Raw genomic sequence first — 16,620 nt, 5'->3', positions numbered from 1 at the left:
CATTCCCTCTTTTCTCTTTTTGCTCGATGGGTAAACCGCTCACCTAAGGGCAAGGGCACAGAATAATAAAACAATCAGAATGCACACTCTGCTTGGCGAGATAGGTACGCGCATCTCGTTCGCGCCGACGGAATCAGCCATGTTTTAAACGGGACCATAAATGAAATATATAATAATATACATAGAGTTTTGCATGTTAATATTAAATTGATTTTTAAGATTACGATTGATATATATTTTAAAGCAGAAAATAGTCTTACTCAAGTATACAACTTTAACAAATATTAAAGTGGAAAATTTTGACAAGCTATATAAAAACAAATCTTTTAAACATAATATGTTATGTACAAAATTATGAACAATATTCTTTTGCAATATAATTTATTCAAAATTTGCTTGAAAACCGACTTCTAAAGAAGATTTGAAAAATGCAAAATTATTGTTTGGTATCCTATATATCCAAAGAGCCAGTTTCATAGGCTTTAAAAAACAATAGAGAGATTCATCATCCAAATCTTTATAGTTTTTTAAATAATTGTCACACGTATCACAGGTATGAACTTGAAGATTTTTATTAATTAAATAACCGCATATATTTTATTACATTTTGTTGCAATATATCATTTGACCTATAATCAGGACCTATCCATTACAGTAAGTTCATTCAATATTCTGCAAGTATGTGGTGGTATGTACTCAAATATTTCACTTCATTTGGAAAAATCTGAAATTTTTAACAATATGGCATCTGCGACATCTTCACAGTTTTCAGTACCAGAATTTAACAAATTTACACATAACAATTTCTTAAAGCCCATTTGAAATTGAATGATAGTTGGGTTGATACAGTTACCGTGATCTTGTCTCATTTTTCCAAAAAAAATTTCCAAAGCATCTTGATTCAATCTTCTAGACAGAAGATACTAAAATCCAGAAGCTTTTAGTACATCTCACAATTCCATCACGCCTTGAATTATTATTCTCCAACCCTTAATAAACTTTAATCGGTGAAGTTTAATTGGTGAAGTTTGCGTAATCTGTGTTGATGATCAGGAATTGAGATATGTTGGAGTGATGAAGCCAGTCAATTTTTTATAGCCAGTCAATTGATTGACTGGCGCCCACGAGAAGACAAACGCAGCAGAGAACGACCACCAACACGCTGGATGGACGACATTAGACAAATATCCAAGAAATGACAACAAGAAGCACAGAACCGTGAAGAGTGGCGAAAAATGGGAGAGACCTATGTCCAGCAGTGGACAGAAGAGGTTGCATGATGATGATGATGGAGTGTTGAAGGCTACAGCTGTGGAAAATTGTTACCTAAATAATGGAAGTATAGATATCCAACATCCAAAGCTAACAAATTATTCTTTAATTACTTTTTATATTACTTTATATTACTTTTTTGCCATAACTTTCATTCAATACTGTATTTTAACTTGTAATAACTTTATTTTTCTAAAAATGATTATTCACTGTAATTCTTAAACTTGAAATTGTTTTAAATATATATTTTAATTTCTAAGATCTGAATACATAAATACTAATTGTTATTTTTCTCACCTTCCTGGATATTTCGGAAAAGAAAAACAACTTTCATGTTCCATTTCGTACATGTATTTTTACAATTTTTAACGGCACATATGCACATAACGTTCATATACATAATATGCAATATTTTATGTCGTACTTTTAGTTGAAGAATAGATTAAATTATTTCAAATTTACTAAATTATTAACATCTTAAAATTTAAATTACGGTTCGGTCGTAGCTTGTCACAAATTTCTCAACCCGAGCCTGTGTTTTCCGTTTTAAACATGGGGACACACTTCAAAGGCCTTATCTGACAGTGGGCATTCTGATTGTTATTTATTCTCTGCCAAGGGTGAATGTTATTATATTATTAAAGGATTCAAGTGGCAAATTATTCTAAAAAAAATTTAATTTTCTCTCCATTGGTAGATTAATTTTGCTCAGTAAATGTCAAAAAATCGCAGTGAAAACTTGTTTCTACGCAGACGGCCCTTGGTTACTTTTTTGGCAGGAAAATACGTGACCAATTGTGGTTTTTTAGTTCTGAAAAGTTCTTAAATACTTTGGGGATATAAACCTGTATGTTGGAACAAATTAATTAAATTAATTTAAAATAACACGCTGCTGCAAAGATTTTGATTTCTAAGAACAAACGTGTTTCTTAGAATATTTTTTGGCGCTGAATCCAAATCCATTGAGATTTTTTTCATTACGTAAAGTTCTTATTGATACACACATTGCATAAATAGGCATTACATTCAGAAATGTAACCGAATGTTTTATCATCTGGTGATGAAATTATTGTGACTTGTTCAAAAATGTAAATTTAGATTAGTGTAACAAGTAATTATTTCGAAATATTGATAAAGTATCTCCTGTGCAAATGCAGAAAATTAAACGGATTCTGGGAAATTGCAATATTCTGTTGACAATTTTGAAACAATTGTTGTTAACGTCAGAAGCAGCAGAAGGGACGGGTAGGAAATGAGAAGAATTTGAATTTATCTGCAGAGAAACTTGTGACCATATCATATTTAAAATTAAGGATCGTTTTGCTTTTAAAAATCATCTATCTGGTGCAAAGTTGTTTTAAAGATAATATTATGAACATTATAGAGAGGAACTACCTTTAGAAGACATTGATAGCTTTTGCAATGCCTTTCCAATTGGGTTTCCAAGGATTGGGTGTCATTTTAAAAATTAGGCTTCTGGTAAGTAGGTACCTATTTTTGTATTCTCGAGTCAGCACCCCCTGAACAATATTATCACCAGACACCATTGATAATCAATATGTTTATAAAATAATTGGTTATAAAGAAATAAAAAATTACGATCCTGCCAGGATTCGAACCTGGAATCTTCTGATCCGTAGTCAGACGCGTTATCCGTTGCGCCACAGGACCTTCTATTACAAAATTTTAGAGAATGTATAACGCGGAGGCACAGTAGGATAGATAACAACGTTGTTGTCTATACTGTGGCGGAGGCTCAAGAATATTTTCTTTGAGAATGTTAATATTTTTAGATTGTTACATTTATAGCAAAGAATGCATCTATACCCTTTGTTTATAGTATGAAATCAGATAAATCAATAGTTAACTTACAGTTGCATTATCAAACTGGATAGTCTGTAACCTTCCTTCATAATTAGTAATTGAAAATTCAATTGTTTGGTTAATTGGATTTAGAGTTATTAAAAATTGTGGTCTGAATTGCACATCCGTAATTCTAATAATGTGCCAGACTCCTCTTGGCGGTTTTTTAGTTCTAAATGTCGAAATAAACGAAAACTGGTCCGGTAGTCCCAATGGAAATATTCTCCTAAAATATTAACAATCAACTTTACATCATGTAGATATATAGTATTTAAAAATCTTAGTTATTTTGAAAGATAAATGAATAAATCAAAAATTGAAATTACCATCTAAAATTAGTACAATCAAAATATTATTTATATAATAATCAATAACACTATTGATAATAACCATTAAGAAGGTGGTCAAATGCAAATTAAACGTACAAGCCCGGCTAGCTCAGTCGGTAGAGCATGAGACTCTTAATCTCAGGGTCGTGGGTTCGAGCCCCACGTTGGGCGAAGTTTTTTGTTTTATTTTAATTTAAATTTTTATTTATGTTGAGTATATCTTAGCTGTCGAGACATATATTTTCGAAATAAAAAAAAAAACAAATTTATTTCCTTTTATTAATAAAACAAATAAAATAATATCAAATTGAATATTTAGGGCTTTAACAAAGCAAGTTTAATTCTTTTTTATAAAAATAGAAATTCGAACTTTCAAAATTTCACAATTCAACATAAATTACGTCATATTTTACAGAATAGTTTGGTAACCAGAACCTACTACATTCTGCCGAGGAATTTTTATTTCGAGAACGAATTCTGAAGTGGAAATGGAAACGGGTATTTGCTACTGAAATTGTGGTTAATTCAGATTATAAAATAATAATTAGTTATTTAAATGCTACAAGACAATAGCTTCCAAAACTTTTATCTGGGACAAACTTCACGACTATTAAGTGTTACGATAAATGAGCATAAGTCTTACATTAAAAACAGAATTTTTGATAGATGTCAAATTTGCTTGGGACAATGAACACAGAGTCCAAGAGAAAGATGCATTTTAATAGATATGAAAGAAGCAGATAGTTAAAAGAGGAAAATCAAAGAATCGACACTTATCCTACCCAATGAAGCAAATTGTGTAGCAAATACATTTATAGAATGCAGCAAGATTTGGTTACCAATACTAAAAGTTGTTGTTGTAATTCCATTCAGAAAAATATCTGACTCTAAAAGTATGTTCCACTACCGCTATACTTTAAATAAAACAATTCTTACCTTGTTGGTACTGTTAGATCAGCTTCCTTATCAAGTCTGTATGCTGTTTGCATACGATTGGTTCCTCTAACTCTCGATACACCGGGATATGGTGTATTCAGAAGATCAAGACGAAACCGTCTAATAAAATCATATGCCTCTAAGTCATCGTCTCCTATTTTAAAATCAGCACAAGGCCTCCTAATATCTTCGTCTTCTTCTAACTCTGTATAAAAAGTTAAGATATTGATAGCAATATTGAACCAATTAATGCAAGTTCCAAAATAAGCCAAATTATTAGTAGGACCGCATGACCAATAAGGTTAATGAACACTGATGAAAAAATATAAGAACTATGTTCAATCTGGCTATAGAAAAAGTAATACGTGTGCCACAAATCACAACCACTGGTTCAATATATAAGAAATCAGTGCAAATACTGGCCTAGGCTAATGATATCAATATTGTTAGTAGAACGAAAACCGCAGAATTTGCACGGCCAACAGATGCTAATTTGGGCTCAATCTCCTCCTTAAATCCACAATTATTTTGAGAAATACAAAAATAAAACTCTATAAAACAATAATACGCCCAGTCCTAACAAATGGTTCAGAGACCTGGGCTCAACAAAAAATAATGAAAACATTTTAGGATGTCTCGAAAGAAAAGTACTAAGGCGAATCTAAGGAGCAGTGAATGACAATGGAGTGTGGAGAAGACGATACAACTTCGAACTTTATAGAATATACAGGAACCTGATATCGTAAAACATATTAAGATAGGACGTCTGAGGTGGATAGGGCATGTAATGCGAATGGAACAAAATGAGCCAGCTAGAAAAACGTTCCTTGATAGACCCATTGGTCAGAGAAGAAAAGGAAGACCCAGAACAAGGTTACTTGATAACATCGATGAAGACATGAGAAATATGGGAATACGTGCTTGGCGGAGAAAGGCTATGGATAGGGACGACTGGAGAGAAATTCTTGAGGAGGCTAGGACCCAAGCAGTGTTGTAAAGCCAGAATGATGATGATATATGTGCTTTCTGTGGTTTTCCGGGTTTGACTCTGCGTTGGATAATTTTGGTTTTGAGAAAAACCATTATTTTGACGACGTATCTTGAAAATGGTAAACTCAGAATGGAGAATACTACGTTCGACTTCCACAAGCATTTCTGTAAGATACCATCTTAGATATTAATAGCAAAATGAATCTGCTCACAAAAGTATCTAGAAAATGAGGAAATTGGGAGATCTACATCATGAACACTGCTGGAAAATTAACGTTGTTGAACGAGCTGAATTTTACAATAGATTATGTAAAAAAATATAACTTTTTAACAGTATAAATTGTCGTTTTAACTAAGTATTACATCAAGAACTTCTTATACCATCTTCTAAAGCTATTGTATTAAATATATTTTCAGCATTGTTTAAATAGGACTATTTTTAAACAATGTTTTCAGTTTACTTACGTGCTCCTATATACTTGAGATCAAATAAAAGAGGTACTAATAAGTATAACAAGTGCCGCCATCTGCAAAAAAATAAAGAAACTTAAAACTTGATTACTATTTTAAAGTAGTATGTTCACGCCGCAGTTAAAATAAGTTGCATTCAACTAAACTAACATTAAACAATTCTTTGAGTAGATGGCAGCACGTACATCATAAACTAATATTTTAATTTTTCCGAAATTCTTACGATCGGTACAGTTCGCTCTCAAAGAAGACTGCACCAGCCCATACGAAGTAGCAAGGATCATCAGAAAACTGAAAGGAAGCAGAGCACCAGGACCAGCAGGAATCCACAACATCACCCTCATCCACAGCTCCCAAGGAAGATAATAGTACAACTGTACTATATCTTCAAATTCTGCTTGGAGAAAGGACACTTTCCGAACAACTGGAAGCACGCCAAGATCATCCCCCTCCTAAAACCGAGGAAAGACGGAAGAAGACCAGAAAGCTACAGGCCTATTTTTCTCCTAGAAACTATGTGAAAAATTCTGGAAAAGATCATCTACAAAAGTTTGATGAAACACACAGAAAGAAGTGGAATCATACAAGAGGAACAATTTGGATTCAGAAAAGGAAGGAACTGCGAACTTCAATTAGCAAGAATCATCAGCGACACCAAAATAAAATTCAACAGGAAACAAAGGACAGGACATAGAAAAGGCATATGACACGGTTTGGAAAAAGGCATTAATCTTCAAGATGGACAAGGCTAGACTTCCCCACTACCTCATCAACATCTGTGACACTTACCTGTCGAACAGAACATTCCAAGTTTCAGCGGACCAAAAGATGTCAACAATTCAAGATATTCAGGAAGGAATGCCTCAGCTCAGCATTTTATCTCCAATTTTATATAACATTTTTGTTTCAGACTTACCTACAGATCCAAGAACTTCAACAGCTCTTTATGCAGACGATACAGCGGTGTATGCATCCGGAAAAGACGAAGAAAGAATCATAAGGAATATGGAAAATCACTTAGAAAAAATCACGAGGTATACCGAAAAATGGAAGATAAAAATCAACACCCAAAAGACGCAGTTCATAGTCTTCAGCCAGAGTTCGAGACCAACACGAAACCAAATCAGGATAGGAGGCAACAGGATCCAGGAAGAAGACTCAGTCAAATACCTAGGAGTCCACCTCGACAGAAGACTCAACTTCCGGATGCATATACAAAAAACTAAGGTAAAAGCTAATGCAGCTAAAAGACTAATTCTTCCTTTCATTTTTAGGACCAGCCCGCTGTCCAAGGCCAAGAAAATCCAGTTGTACCAGGCCTATGTTAGATCGGTGATGCTGTACGCAGTTCCAGTGTGGAGTTCCATCGAAGAAACACACTGGAGAAGATTAGAAGCCACGGAAACATCATGCTACCGGATCATCGACGGAGCATCATGGGAAGACAGAATCACGAACGCAACCATCAGAGAAAGGCTCCAGTATACACCACTGAGGGAGGTGGCCGAGAAAAGGACCAGGTATTTCTTCCACCAGGCTACAAGAAGACTCCATAAGACCAGGGGCATCCTCGAGAATAACAGGAACCAGAGGATGCATAGAGCTACCCATAGACTGATCGACCACCTGTACGGCGCCGTAAATTAGTACCTACAGAAGAAGACGAGGATAAATCCACACAAAGAGGTCCAGGATGCCGAGAGGACGAATAATCAAGAAGCTGGCGGTGCAAGTGCGGGACGCTGAAAGAAGACAATAATGAATGATATACTCAATGACATGTTAAATTTCATTAGGCAATAAACGTTTTTATTTTTATTTTTTATTTTTTATTTTTTATCGCTCTCAATATGTAGTATTCTTCAATTGAGGAGCCTAGAAACCAAAGGCATCCAAAGGTGTAAAATTGAGTAAATATTGATAATGAAAAAAAGAAGGTTTAAGTTTAACTCTGTTTTAAAATTATAAGTAATTGTTTTATACACATGAAACACTTTTAACCGATAAAACCGGTTATTGCGAAGTAAAAAAACCGGTTTTCGGTTAAATCCGGTAGGTTTTTCCCATCCCTACTTATACCCCTTGGCTTACAAAATCAGAACCAGATATTGACTCAACCCTTTGGGTTTGTTTTGCATATATGAAAATTTGGATTGAGTAAAAAATACAACTGTGATGAAAATAATGTAATTTAAGTCAGTTTAATACTACCATTCATGAAGTATAACTAAACATAAGTGCCCTGAATTCATCTCTTATTTCTGCTATTGCATCTGTATTCAAATATCTGCAGCAAACATTAACTAGTTGATATCTTTCTATAATTGCTACACATTTTAACATTTTTTAAAATAATTTGTAATATTTTTCCATTAACTCCGCTTACTTAAACCTTTAATTATGGCTTATTCCCATTTAAATAGTAATTACTAAAAAGTGTATTTATCCTACTAGGTATATACATTTTTAATTAATTTCAAATGTTCACTGATTTTTAAGTTAAAATTTAATAAAAATATTCATATTTTTCTTCATTCTTTTTTTGTGTAGAAAATTATGAGAATACGAAAAGCTTATGTAATATAAACCAAAATTTACTAATCTCTCTAATAAATAACAAATACCTTTTTATAATAATTTGATGACCATGGTACTTCAACAAACGAAGCTTTTTGATAATGTACCTAAGGGTAAATTCTCACTAATAGCATTGTTTAGGTAAGAACAATGCTTCTTCTTCTCATTGCGCCGTCTTTGGAAACTGCTGCGCGAAAGATCTCTGCGGATGAGCGGTCGAACCATCTCCTCAGATCTTTTAGCCACGAGTTCTGGCGTCTTCCTACTGATCTTTTGCCCTGTACTTTTCCTTCCAGTATAACTTGAAGTAATTCATATCTTTCGCCTCTCAGCCTATGACCCAAGTATAGCATTTTCCTCTCTTTGATTATTCTTAGTAATTCTTTTTGTTTACACATGCGACGAAGTACCTCAACATTAGTAACTATTTGTACCCATGGAATACTCAACATTCGTCTGTATATATACATCTCAAAGGCATCTATTCTTTTTTCTATTTCAGAGTCCATTGTCCAACTTTCACAGCCATACAGTAAGACAGTAAGAACAATGCTAATAGATATAAAACGTTCATTAATTTGGAAATATTTGATTACTTATTGTATTTAGATAGCATTCAGTTGTACTGAATCACATTTTAGTTGAAAATATGTAATAAAAAAGTAAGGAAAATACAAATGCCAGAAGAGACTGGTTTATAATTAAATTAAACTTATATTTACTATATTATCATTGTTTGGTTATCACCAAAAATGAACATAATCAAACAGTAAGATTCCGTTTTTTACTAAATTAAACACACTTAACATACTTAAGTTTGTCATACTTAATTACAAAATATTCTCATGCTCTTAATTGAACTCAATAAGTTTATGCAAATATCTGTTTAACTCATAAAATTGGTCGTTCCACTTAAGATAATAAAGGAATCATATAAGTGGCTAAATATTCTGCTGGTTATGTGTATTAACTATTGCCTATCTAAAGCTTTAATAGAAAACAAATCAAACATATTTTCTGTGTAGAGGAAGAAATTACACTGCATGATACATAAATTACATTTTTTGTATTGAGTCTATTCTAAGGATACATTCAAGGATTAGGTCAAACCAGATACAATATCGTAAATCATATTGTCAGACCATGGAGTTGGGGTGTCTCCATTGTAAAATGACGCGCACCCTATCCTCCATGCTATGTAATGCTGGACGTGCCATACAGTCTGTAGTCAACACCCCGAGGTATGAACGGGAACACAAGGTGCATTAATACTCCTACGCTTATGAAACGCACCTGGCGCATCATAAGGGCCTTCACAAATTACTCTTTTTCAACTTGTCTTGAGTGATATGTCTTTAATCTTTCCTATTAGCCTCTCTTAGCTAACTCTTGTTTTTTCCGACCCCGAATGGCTATAAGGTTTCCGAGAGCAGACGGGTCACTATATTTCCTTCTACCTGATACTCTTCAGTGTGGCGAGTCATTCAGTGTGACGAGTCATTCACCGAGCAATTGTCGGTATAAGCCATCCTCCACTTACTGGCCAACGGCTTCGGGCGGATGAGTTGGTAAGTGGTAGGGCTCCCTTTTGTCCTGAGGTTGTGAAATCGGCATCGAAAGAGGATGAACCAAAGATTTGATCAACGGCATAAGGATGGGGAAGCACAAGTAGAACAAACACTCCATTAAAATTCCACAGCGATACGCCCTAGTCAATCAATCATGGCAATGCTCAATACTAAAATAAATTCCGATCGGTCGGGTCTCCGGGGAGGACAGTTTTGAGTTTACCAAAAGATAATAAATTGAAGTGCAGAAAGAATATCAGGATCTGCACATGGGATGTTAAAACTTTATACAAAGTAGGAAAAATCCACAATGCAATACAGGAGATGAAGAGAATGCATATTAGATACAAATAGAAGATCACAAGGTATATTACTCGGGAAAAAGAGATGGATCACATGAATATGGAGTCGGAATAAAAAGCAATTGAGTTCTATCAGAACATCAACAATATCATACAGAAAATTTCTCGACAGGAAGTTCTTATCATTATGGGCGATTTTAATGCTAAGATTGGGACTGACAAGGGATTCTCCCGGGTCAAAACAGACGCGGGATAATTATTAGTAATCAAATAGACTACATTTTAATTAATAAAATATTCCGAAACAGCTTTACATCTGTCAAGACTTATTCTGGAGCAGACAATCATACGACCTACGTATGCTCAAAGAACTTGATACGAGGATGAGAGTCCAAGCCACGTTAAACGAGCAAGTGACTGCAATTAGAGACGAATCGAACGAAGAATAAACGATCAAACATATTACAGAAATAGTGCAAAGTGTAAAGGATAAACACTTAAAGATAGATAGATTAATGAAGAAAAAATCATGGATAACAGATGAGATCCTGAAACTAATGGACGAGAGAAGAGAAGCCAAAAATAACTCAGACAAACATAAAACCATAAATATGTTAATAAGAACGAAAATCAGAGAAGCGAAAGAAAAAGAAGCAAGGGAAAGATGCGAAGAAATTGAGACTCTGCAGTCAAAGTACAATAGTCACTATGTGTAATAAAATATTTGTGCCTACCACATAGGGTATTATTATGGGGGTTGAAAGTTGGGGACAGAAACTATTGGGGTGGAGATAGGGCAAGTAAAATAAACGATACTTATGCGAATGGCACTCAGGGTTTATTTGGAGTAGCTGGGTCGTGGATAAGTGAATGGCAAGGGGGTTGGATTGGGGCAACTACAAAAAATAAAACAAAGGGGTGCTTACATAAGTCTCTTGGAACAAACAAAACAAAACACAAGAAAGACCTCTAGCAATTTAAAATAGACGCCGCTTCGACGTGCCAAATTATAACGATTATAACAACTAGTTGTAACTATTGAAATAATTATTAGTAATGAAAAATATATATTTTTAAATAAAACTCAAAAAAGGGTTAGAGAGTTAGTTAGAAGAAGTAAACAAAATGGTTCAGAAAAAACTAAACATTTATTTGTTGTCTCACCACAAACAGTTACACAAATAGACAATACAAAATTAATTACGATATAAATATTTACAAGGATTTAAAACAAAATAATAAAAAAGGAAAACTTACACATATGTCCTATTCGTTTACAAACTCTGTTTACAAGTGAGAGATGCTACAAAAACTTACAAAAAATTGTTACTACATGTAGATTAACCTTCTTTAAAAAAAAGTTACCTTGATTTTCACTAAGTTACACTTGAGTTGTAAACTGGACTTCTTAAAAACTCAACAATGGCTGGAAATCTCCGACACACGAACAAAACTGCGTATCATTCTGCGAAAAATTGAGGTTTGAAGTTGGGGCACTGGAACACTAAAAGAAACAATAAAAAAGACATTTGCGAATCTGAAGAAAATTCGGACTAAACGCTGAAGCCTACCGCTCTTGATCACGACTCAGCGAGAGTGAGTTAATTCTTAAAAATCATTCGCTTCTCAACTTGGTATAAACAAAACATATAAACTGGAATATTTCGTTCATTTGACGACGAAAAATATTTTAAAGCGGTTTCGATCTAAATATAAAAAGGAAATACACATCTGTGAAATATAAACAAACTATAAAATGGTTTACATTAACTCTAGAGACGCAAATAAAAGGATTGAAAACACTTTTTGGATATTTTAACTTGTACGATAGGAACTGAAATACACTAAAAATATTCTTCAATACTTTAGCAAATACGAGGGTATTTCAATATATATCAAGAAATTTTAGAAATGCTACAAATGTACATAGGAAAGTTAAAGAACCCACAGGGGGACTAAGACAAAGGCAGAAAGGAAATATAACTGATTCTGACAGAAACATCATCTTATAAAAACATAGTAAAATAAGAACGTAGAAAGAATATTTAGAAAAACTATTTGAAGACCAAAGAGATAACACCTTTGAGCTAAAAGAAGAGGTAAATGATGGACCAAGAATATTACAGCAGGAAGTTTATTATGCAAAAACACAGTTAAAGGATGGCAAAGCGACAGGCCCTGATAATATACAAGCAGAACTACTCAAACTAATGGACAACGAATCACTAGCAATAATCGCAAAGATATTCAACAACATAACAACTCTGGAGAAATACCAACAGAATGACTGAAATCTGAGTTTATTGCACTTCCAAAAAACCAGGAACCAAAAAAATGCGAAGATTACCGTACTATAAGCTTCATGAGTCATCTCCTAAAATTGTTTCTAAAGATAATTCATAAGAGAATCTACAAGCTGTGTGAAAGTCAAATTTCCGCTAACCAGTTCGGGTTCACAAATGCTGTTGGTACTAGAGAGGCTTTGTTCTCAGTACAAGCCTTATTCCAGAGATGCAGGGACGTCAACTGCGACGTATACGCATGTCTGGTTGATTACGAGAAAGCGTTTGATCGAGTACAGCACGCCAAGATGATGCAAATACTAAAAGAAGCAGAAATTAACAACCAAGATCTGAGAATAATTAAAAATGAAGGTGAACACACTAACTATGTGAAGATCATGCGTGGAGTGAAGCAATGCTGTATTTTGTCTCCTCTAATCTTCAATCTGCACTCTGAAAGAATATTTATCGAAGCTTTGCACGAAACTGAAAAAGGTATTCTAATAAATGGTTACCGGCTAAACAACATCAGATATGCAGATGACACCATAGTATTTGCGGACAACTTAGAAGACCTACAAGTTCTTATGAACAGAATTACGAATTACAGTAAACAATATGGACTCAATATAAACGTTAAGAAGACAAAGCCTATGATAGTTAGCAAGAAAAGGATAACAGAATGTCAACTCTATGTCAACCAATCCCCTGTAGAAAGAGTGACGCACTACAACTACCTCGGCACCATAATAAATGAAGAATGAACCAACAACCAAGAGATTAGAGCACGCATCCGAAAATCTAGATCCACCTTCAATCGGATGGGGGCCTTCTTCAAGAGTCACAACCTCTCTCTTGATCCAAAGTAAGAATGCTGCGATGCTACGTCTTCTCTGTCCTTTTTTATGGTGTTGAATCGTGGATCTTGAACGAAGATATGTGCAGAAAACTGGAAGCATTTGAGATGTGGCTATATCGGAGAATACTTAAGATCGCGTGGATGGACCGAGTCACAAATAGGAGGTCCTCAGAAGAATGAATAAGAACCGAGAGGTACTGACCACCATCAAATCTCGAAAGTTACAATTCTTCGGAGATATTATGCGAAATTAATTCAGATATGCTCTCCTTCAAGCCATCTGGCCAGGAAAACTATTTGGAAAACTAGGTCCAGGAAGAAGAAGAACATCTTGGTTAAAGAACCTCAGAATCTGGTTGAATACAACATCTGTGCAGCTTTTTCGCGCTGCTGCAGATAAGATAAAGATTGCCATGATGATCGCCAACATTCGTAACGGATAGGCACATCAAGAACAAGAAGATACAATCAAAATTTATTAGATAATAGGAGCAACACACAGATTTATTTATGTTTACAGATTTGTTTGTCAAAATCAAAAAAATAAACTACTTTATTTAATAGCAATGAACTACAATAATTTAAAATACTTTTTGTATGATGTTTTAGTTTCCTATTCGGAAAAATATATGGAATATTTTAGGCACCATGGCAGTTATACGGTACTGTCGATTTTCAACTTAAACTGATGTAAACTGTTTATAATATCAATAATGATTGTCACAATTACTTAATAATATGCCTAATCTAAATGCGTTACATTATACACGCGCAATTAATAATTGTCACTGGCAAATCATTCTCGGTCGATTAGTTAATCATACGTTTTTCTAATTGGCAGTGATGTGTCTCAGTGTCACTCACTCACGCACATTAGGAATCTAAATCAAAGCGGTTTAATTAGTTTACAGTATTAAACTTCGACAATATGCCAGTCTCTGTTATGACGTTTTTATTAATATTTGACCTAATTTCCTATTCTTTTATAGCATTCTGATTATTGGCAGGGCCTTCGATTTTATATTTGAAACTTGCGTTAATTTCCTATTGACTGTACTTATTGAGATTGAAATTTTGTTATTTAAAATTTCTATGTGTCTTTCTAATTAGCAATAAACATTTTTTAAACACAGTTTTTTTATTTTTTACATCAATTAGTTTAGTTCGACTACTCTAAGCAAGTCTAAAGGCCTTGATCGAGTAAAACCGCGGCTCTATGGCTCGTTCGTAAAGCTCACCAGCTTATTATTGCAATACCGCTGAGTTTTGTATACCGACGAGCTTGGCTAGCGGCTCGTCATATTTGTCATATTTTTTACTTTGCTCGTCATGTAAAACCGCTTGTCGATCACAACCAGCGAGCCAAATTGGCAGTTTTTGTCAGATTTTTTTATTTCTTGCATTATAGTGTTTTGTTTTTCTATAATAGGTATCACTACAGACGACAATTCTTTGTATGATCAGATATTCTCAGATAATTTCTGCAGTCAAGTGGTTTTACTAACAATTTTTGAGTTAAATGGGTGTATGACAATTCTTGCCTTTCTCTATCTAGGACGTTTTCGCTTATTTTTCGTTATTTCTCGGGATGCTATTGCGAGATAACACACAACTACAGACTCCAAACAAGACATGTTACTTTACTTCTCATTAAAACACCGTTCATTAAAGACGCGGTGTAGACCCGTACGTCGATCACTCGCACTTCAATACATAACTAATTTGTCAAATAATTATTGTATAGTTTATTTCACGAAAAATGGTTGAGTGCTTAATGATTGCAATAAATCCCGACCGCAAGTACCCCAGCTTAGTCAACATTAGTTGAGCAGGTAAGTATTCAGGTAAAATTCATAAAGTTGTAAACATTTTAACAGTGAGTTTCACTATCAATGGTTGATCTTTTAATGACCACAATAAATTTGTTGATCGTTAAGTATTTCCTGGAATAATTATACAGGTTCCCTCTATTCTGTATAATTTGTAAAAGTATATAAAACAGGTGAGAAATTTTTAAATATACATTTTGTTTTATTTAGTTGAAAGTGTTACAAGTGTTATCAGTGTTATACCTATTTATACCTATAAAACAGCATTATGTGGCGTCCGTGGAAAAAAATTGATGGTGCTTCTTCCAGTGTTCCAGCAAAGAAAAAGCATTTATCTGCTGACGCTAGAGAAATCGTAAAAACAATATAATATAGTTCTTTACTTACAAGAGGACTTACTGCTAATACTGCTGCCAGTGAAATATCTGATTTAACGAAAATATCTCTAACCACAGTGAAAAGAATTACATCAAATCCCATTAAGTCAAGAAGGAAGCGTAAGGATGCCGGTTCTACCAAATGTATTGACGAAAGTGATAAGGACTTAATAAGACGAAAAATTTACACAATGTACAAAGAGCAACGGATACCTACATTAGATGCTTTAAAACAACGGCTTACTAATGATGATACACAAATAAAAAATAAACTGTAGCCGCATTAGTCTTTGGAGGATTTTATCTAAAATGGGCTTCAGATATCGTACAATTGACAAAAGGCAAGTGCTTATGGAGTCCCATCGTTCACAAAAGTGGCGTACTGAATATATAACTTCCATAAGAAAGTACCGTACAGAAGATCGACCAATAATTTATCTGGACGAGACATGGTTTGACACTCATGAAACACCATCCAAAGGATGGTCCCATTCTTCCAACAGGTGTCAAACAAAAGCTCCATCAAACAAAGGGAAAGAATAACAATTTTACATGCAGGATCAGAAAATGGTTGGGTCCCAAATGCCTTATGGCTTTCTGCAAAGAACAATAAAGACCCTGCGTGGATTACCATGAGGATACAACGGCAGAGCTTTTTGAGCTATGGTTTAAGAATTGTCTTATACCTAACTTTCCTCAAAATAGTGTGAAAGTAATGGACAATGCAAGTTACCACAGTCGTCAATTACATTGAGTCTCCAAGTGCAAATAACACGAAAATTGAAATTCAAAACTACCTGTTAGAAAACGATATATATTTTGAAGAAAGTTATTTAAAAAATGAACTGTTAGAAGTGTTAAAATCATTTTCTATTAAAAAAGTATATGTTTGTGACGCATTGGCCGAGGACATGGGACATACAGTGTTACGGCTTCCGCCCTACTATTGTTTATTTAATCCCATA

At 34.2% G+C, this 16,620-nt stretch overlaps 1 protein-coding gene and 2 non-coding genes across 5 annotated transcripts in view; 1 reads left to right on the top strand and 2 right to left on the bottom strand.

Annotated features, from left to right (window-relative positions):
* Positions 1–16,620, bottom strand: part of LOC140444078 (uncharacterized) — a 95,543-nt gene that overhangs the window by 64,845 nt on the left and 14,078 nt on the right. For all 3 annotated transcript variants that reach the window (XM_072535713.1, XM_072535712.1, XM_072535714.1), the window contains exons 2-4: positions 5,856–5,917; positions 4,401–4,605; positions 3,145–3,361 (exon numbers count right to left, since the gene is read on the bottom strand). In XM_072535713.1, the coding sequence (XP_072391814.1) occupies positions 3,145–3,361; positions 4,401–4,605; positions 5,856–5,917 (484 nt within the window). The remainder of the gene's footprint in view (positions 1–3,144; positions 3,362–4,400; positions 4,606–5,855; positions 5,918–16,620) is intronic.
* On the bottom strand, positions 2,871–2,943 carry TRNAR-ACG (transfer RNA arginine (anticodon ACG)). Its single transcript has one exon. It is a non-coding gene; the product is annotated as a tRNA-Arg (tRNA).
* TRNAK-CUU (transfer RNA lysine (anticodon CUU)) lies at positions 3,563–3,635 on the top strand. Its single transcript has one exon. It is a non-coding gene; the product is annotated as a tRNA-Lys (tRNA).

Source organism: Diabrotica undecimpunctata, chromosome 6, assembly GCF_040954645.1.
Source record: "Diabrotica undecimpunctata isolate CICGRU chromosome 6, icDiaUnde3, whole genome shotgun sequence".
NCBI lineage: Eukaryota > Metazoa > Arthropoda > Insecta > Coleoptera > Chrysomelidae > Diabrotica > Diabrotica undecimpunctata.
Note: the sequence above shows the minus strand (reverse complement) of the source record. Positions and strands in the feature narration are given on the sequence as shown.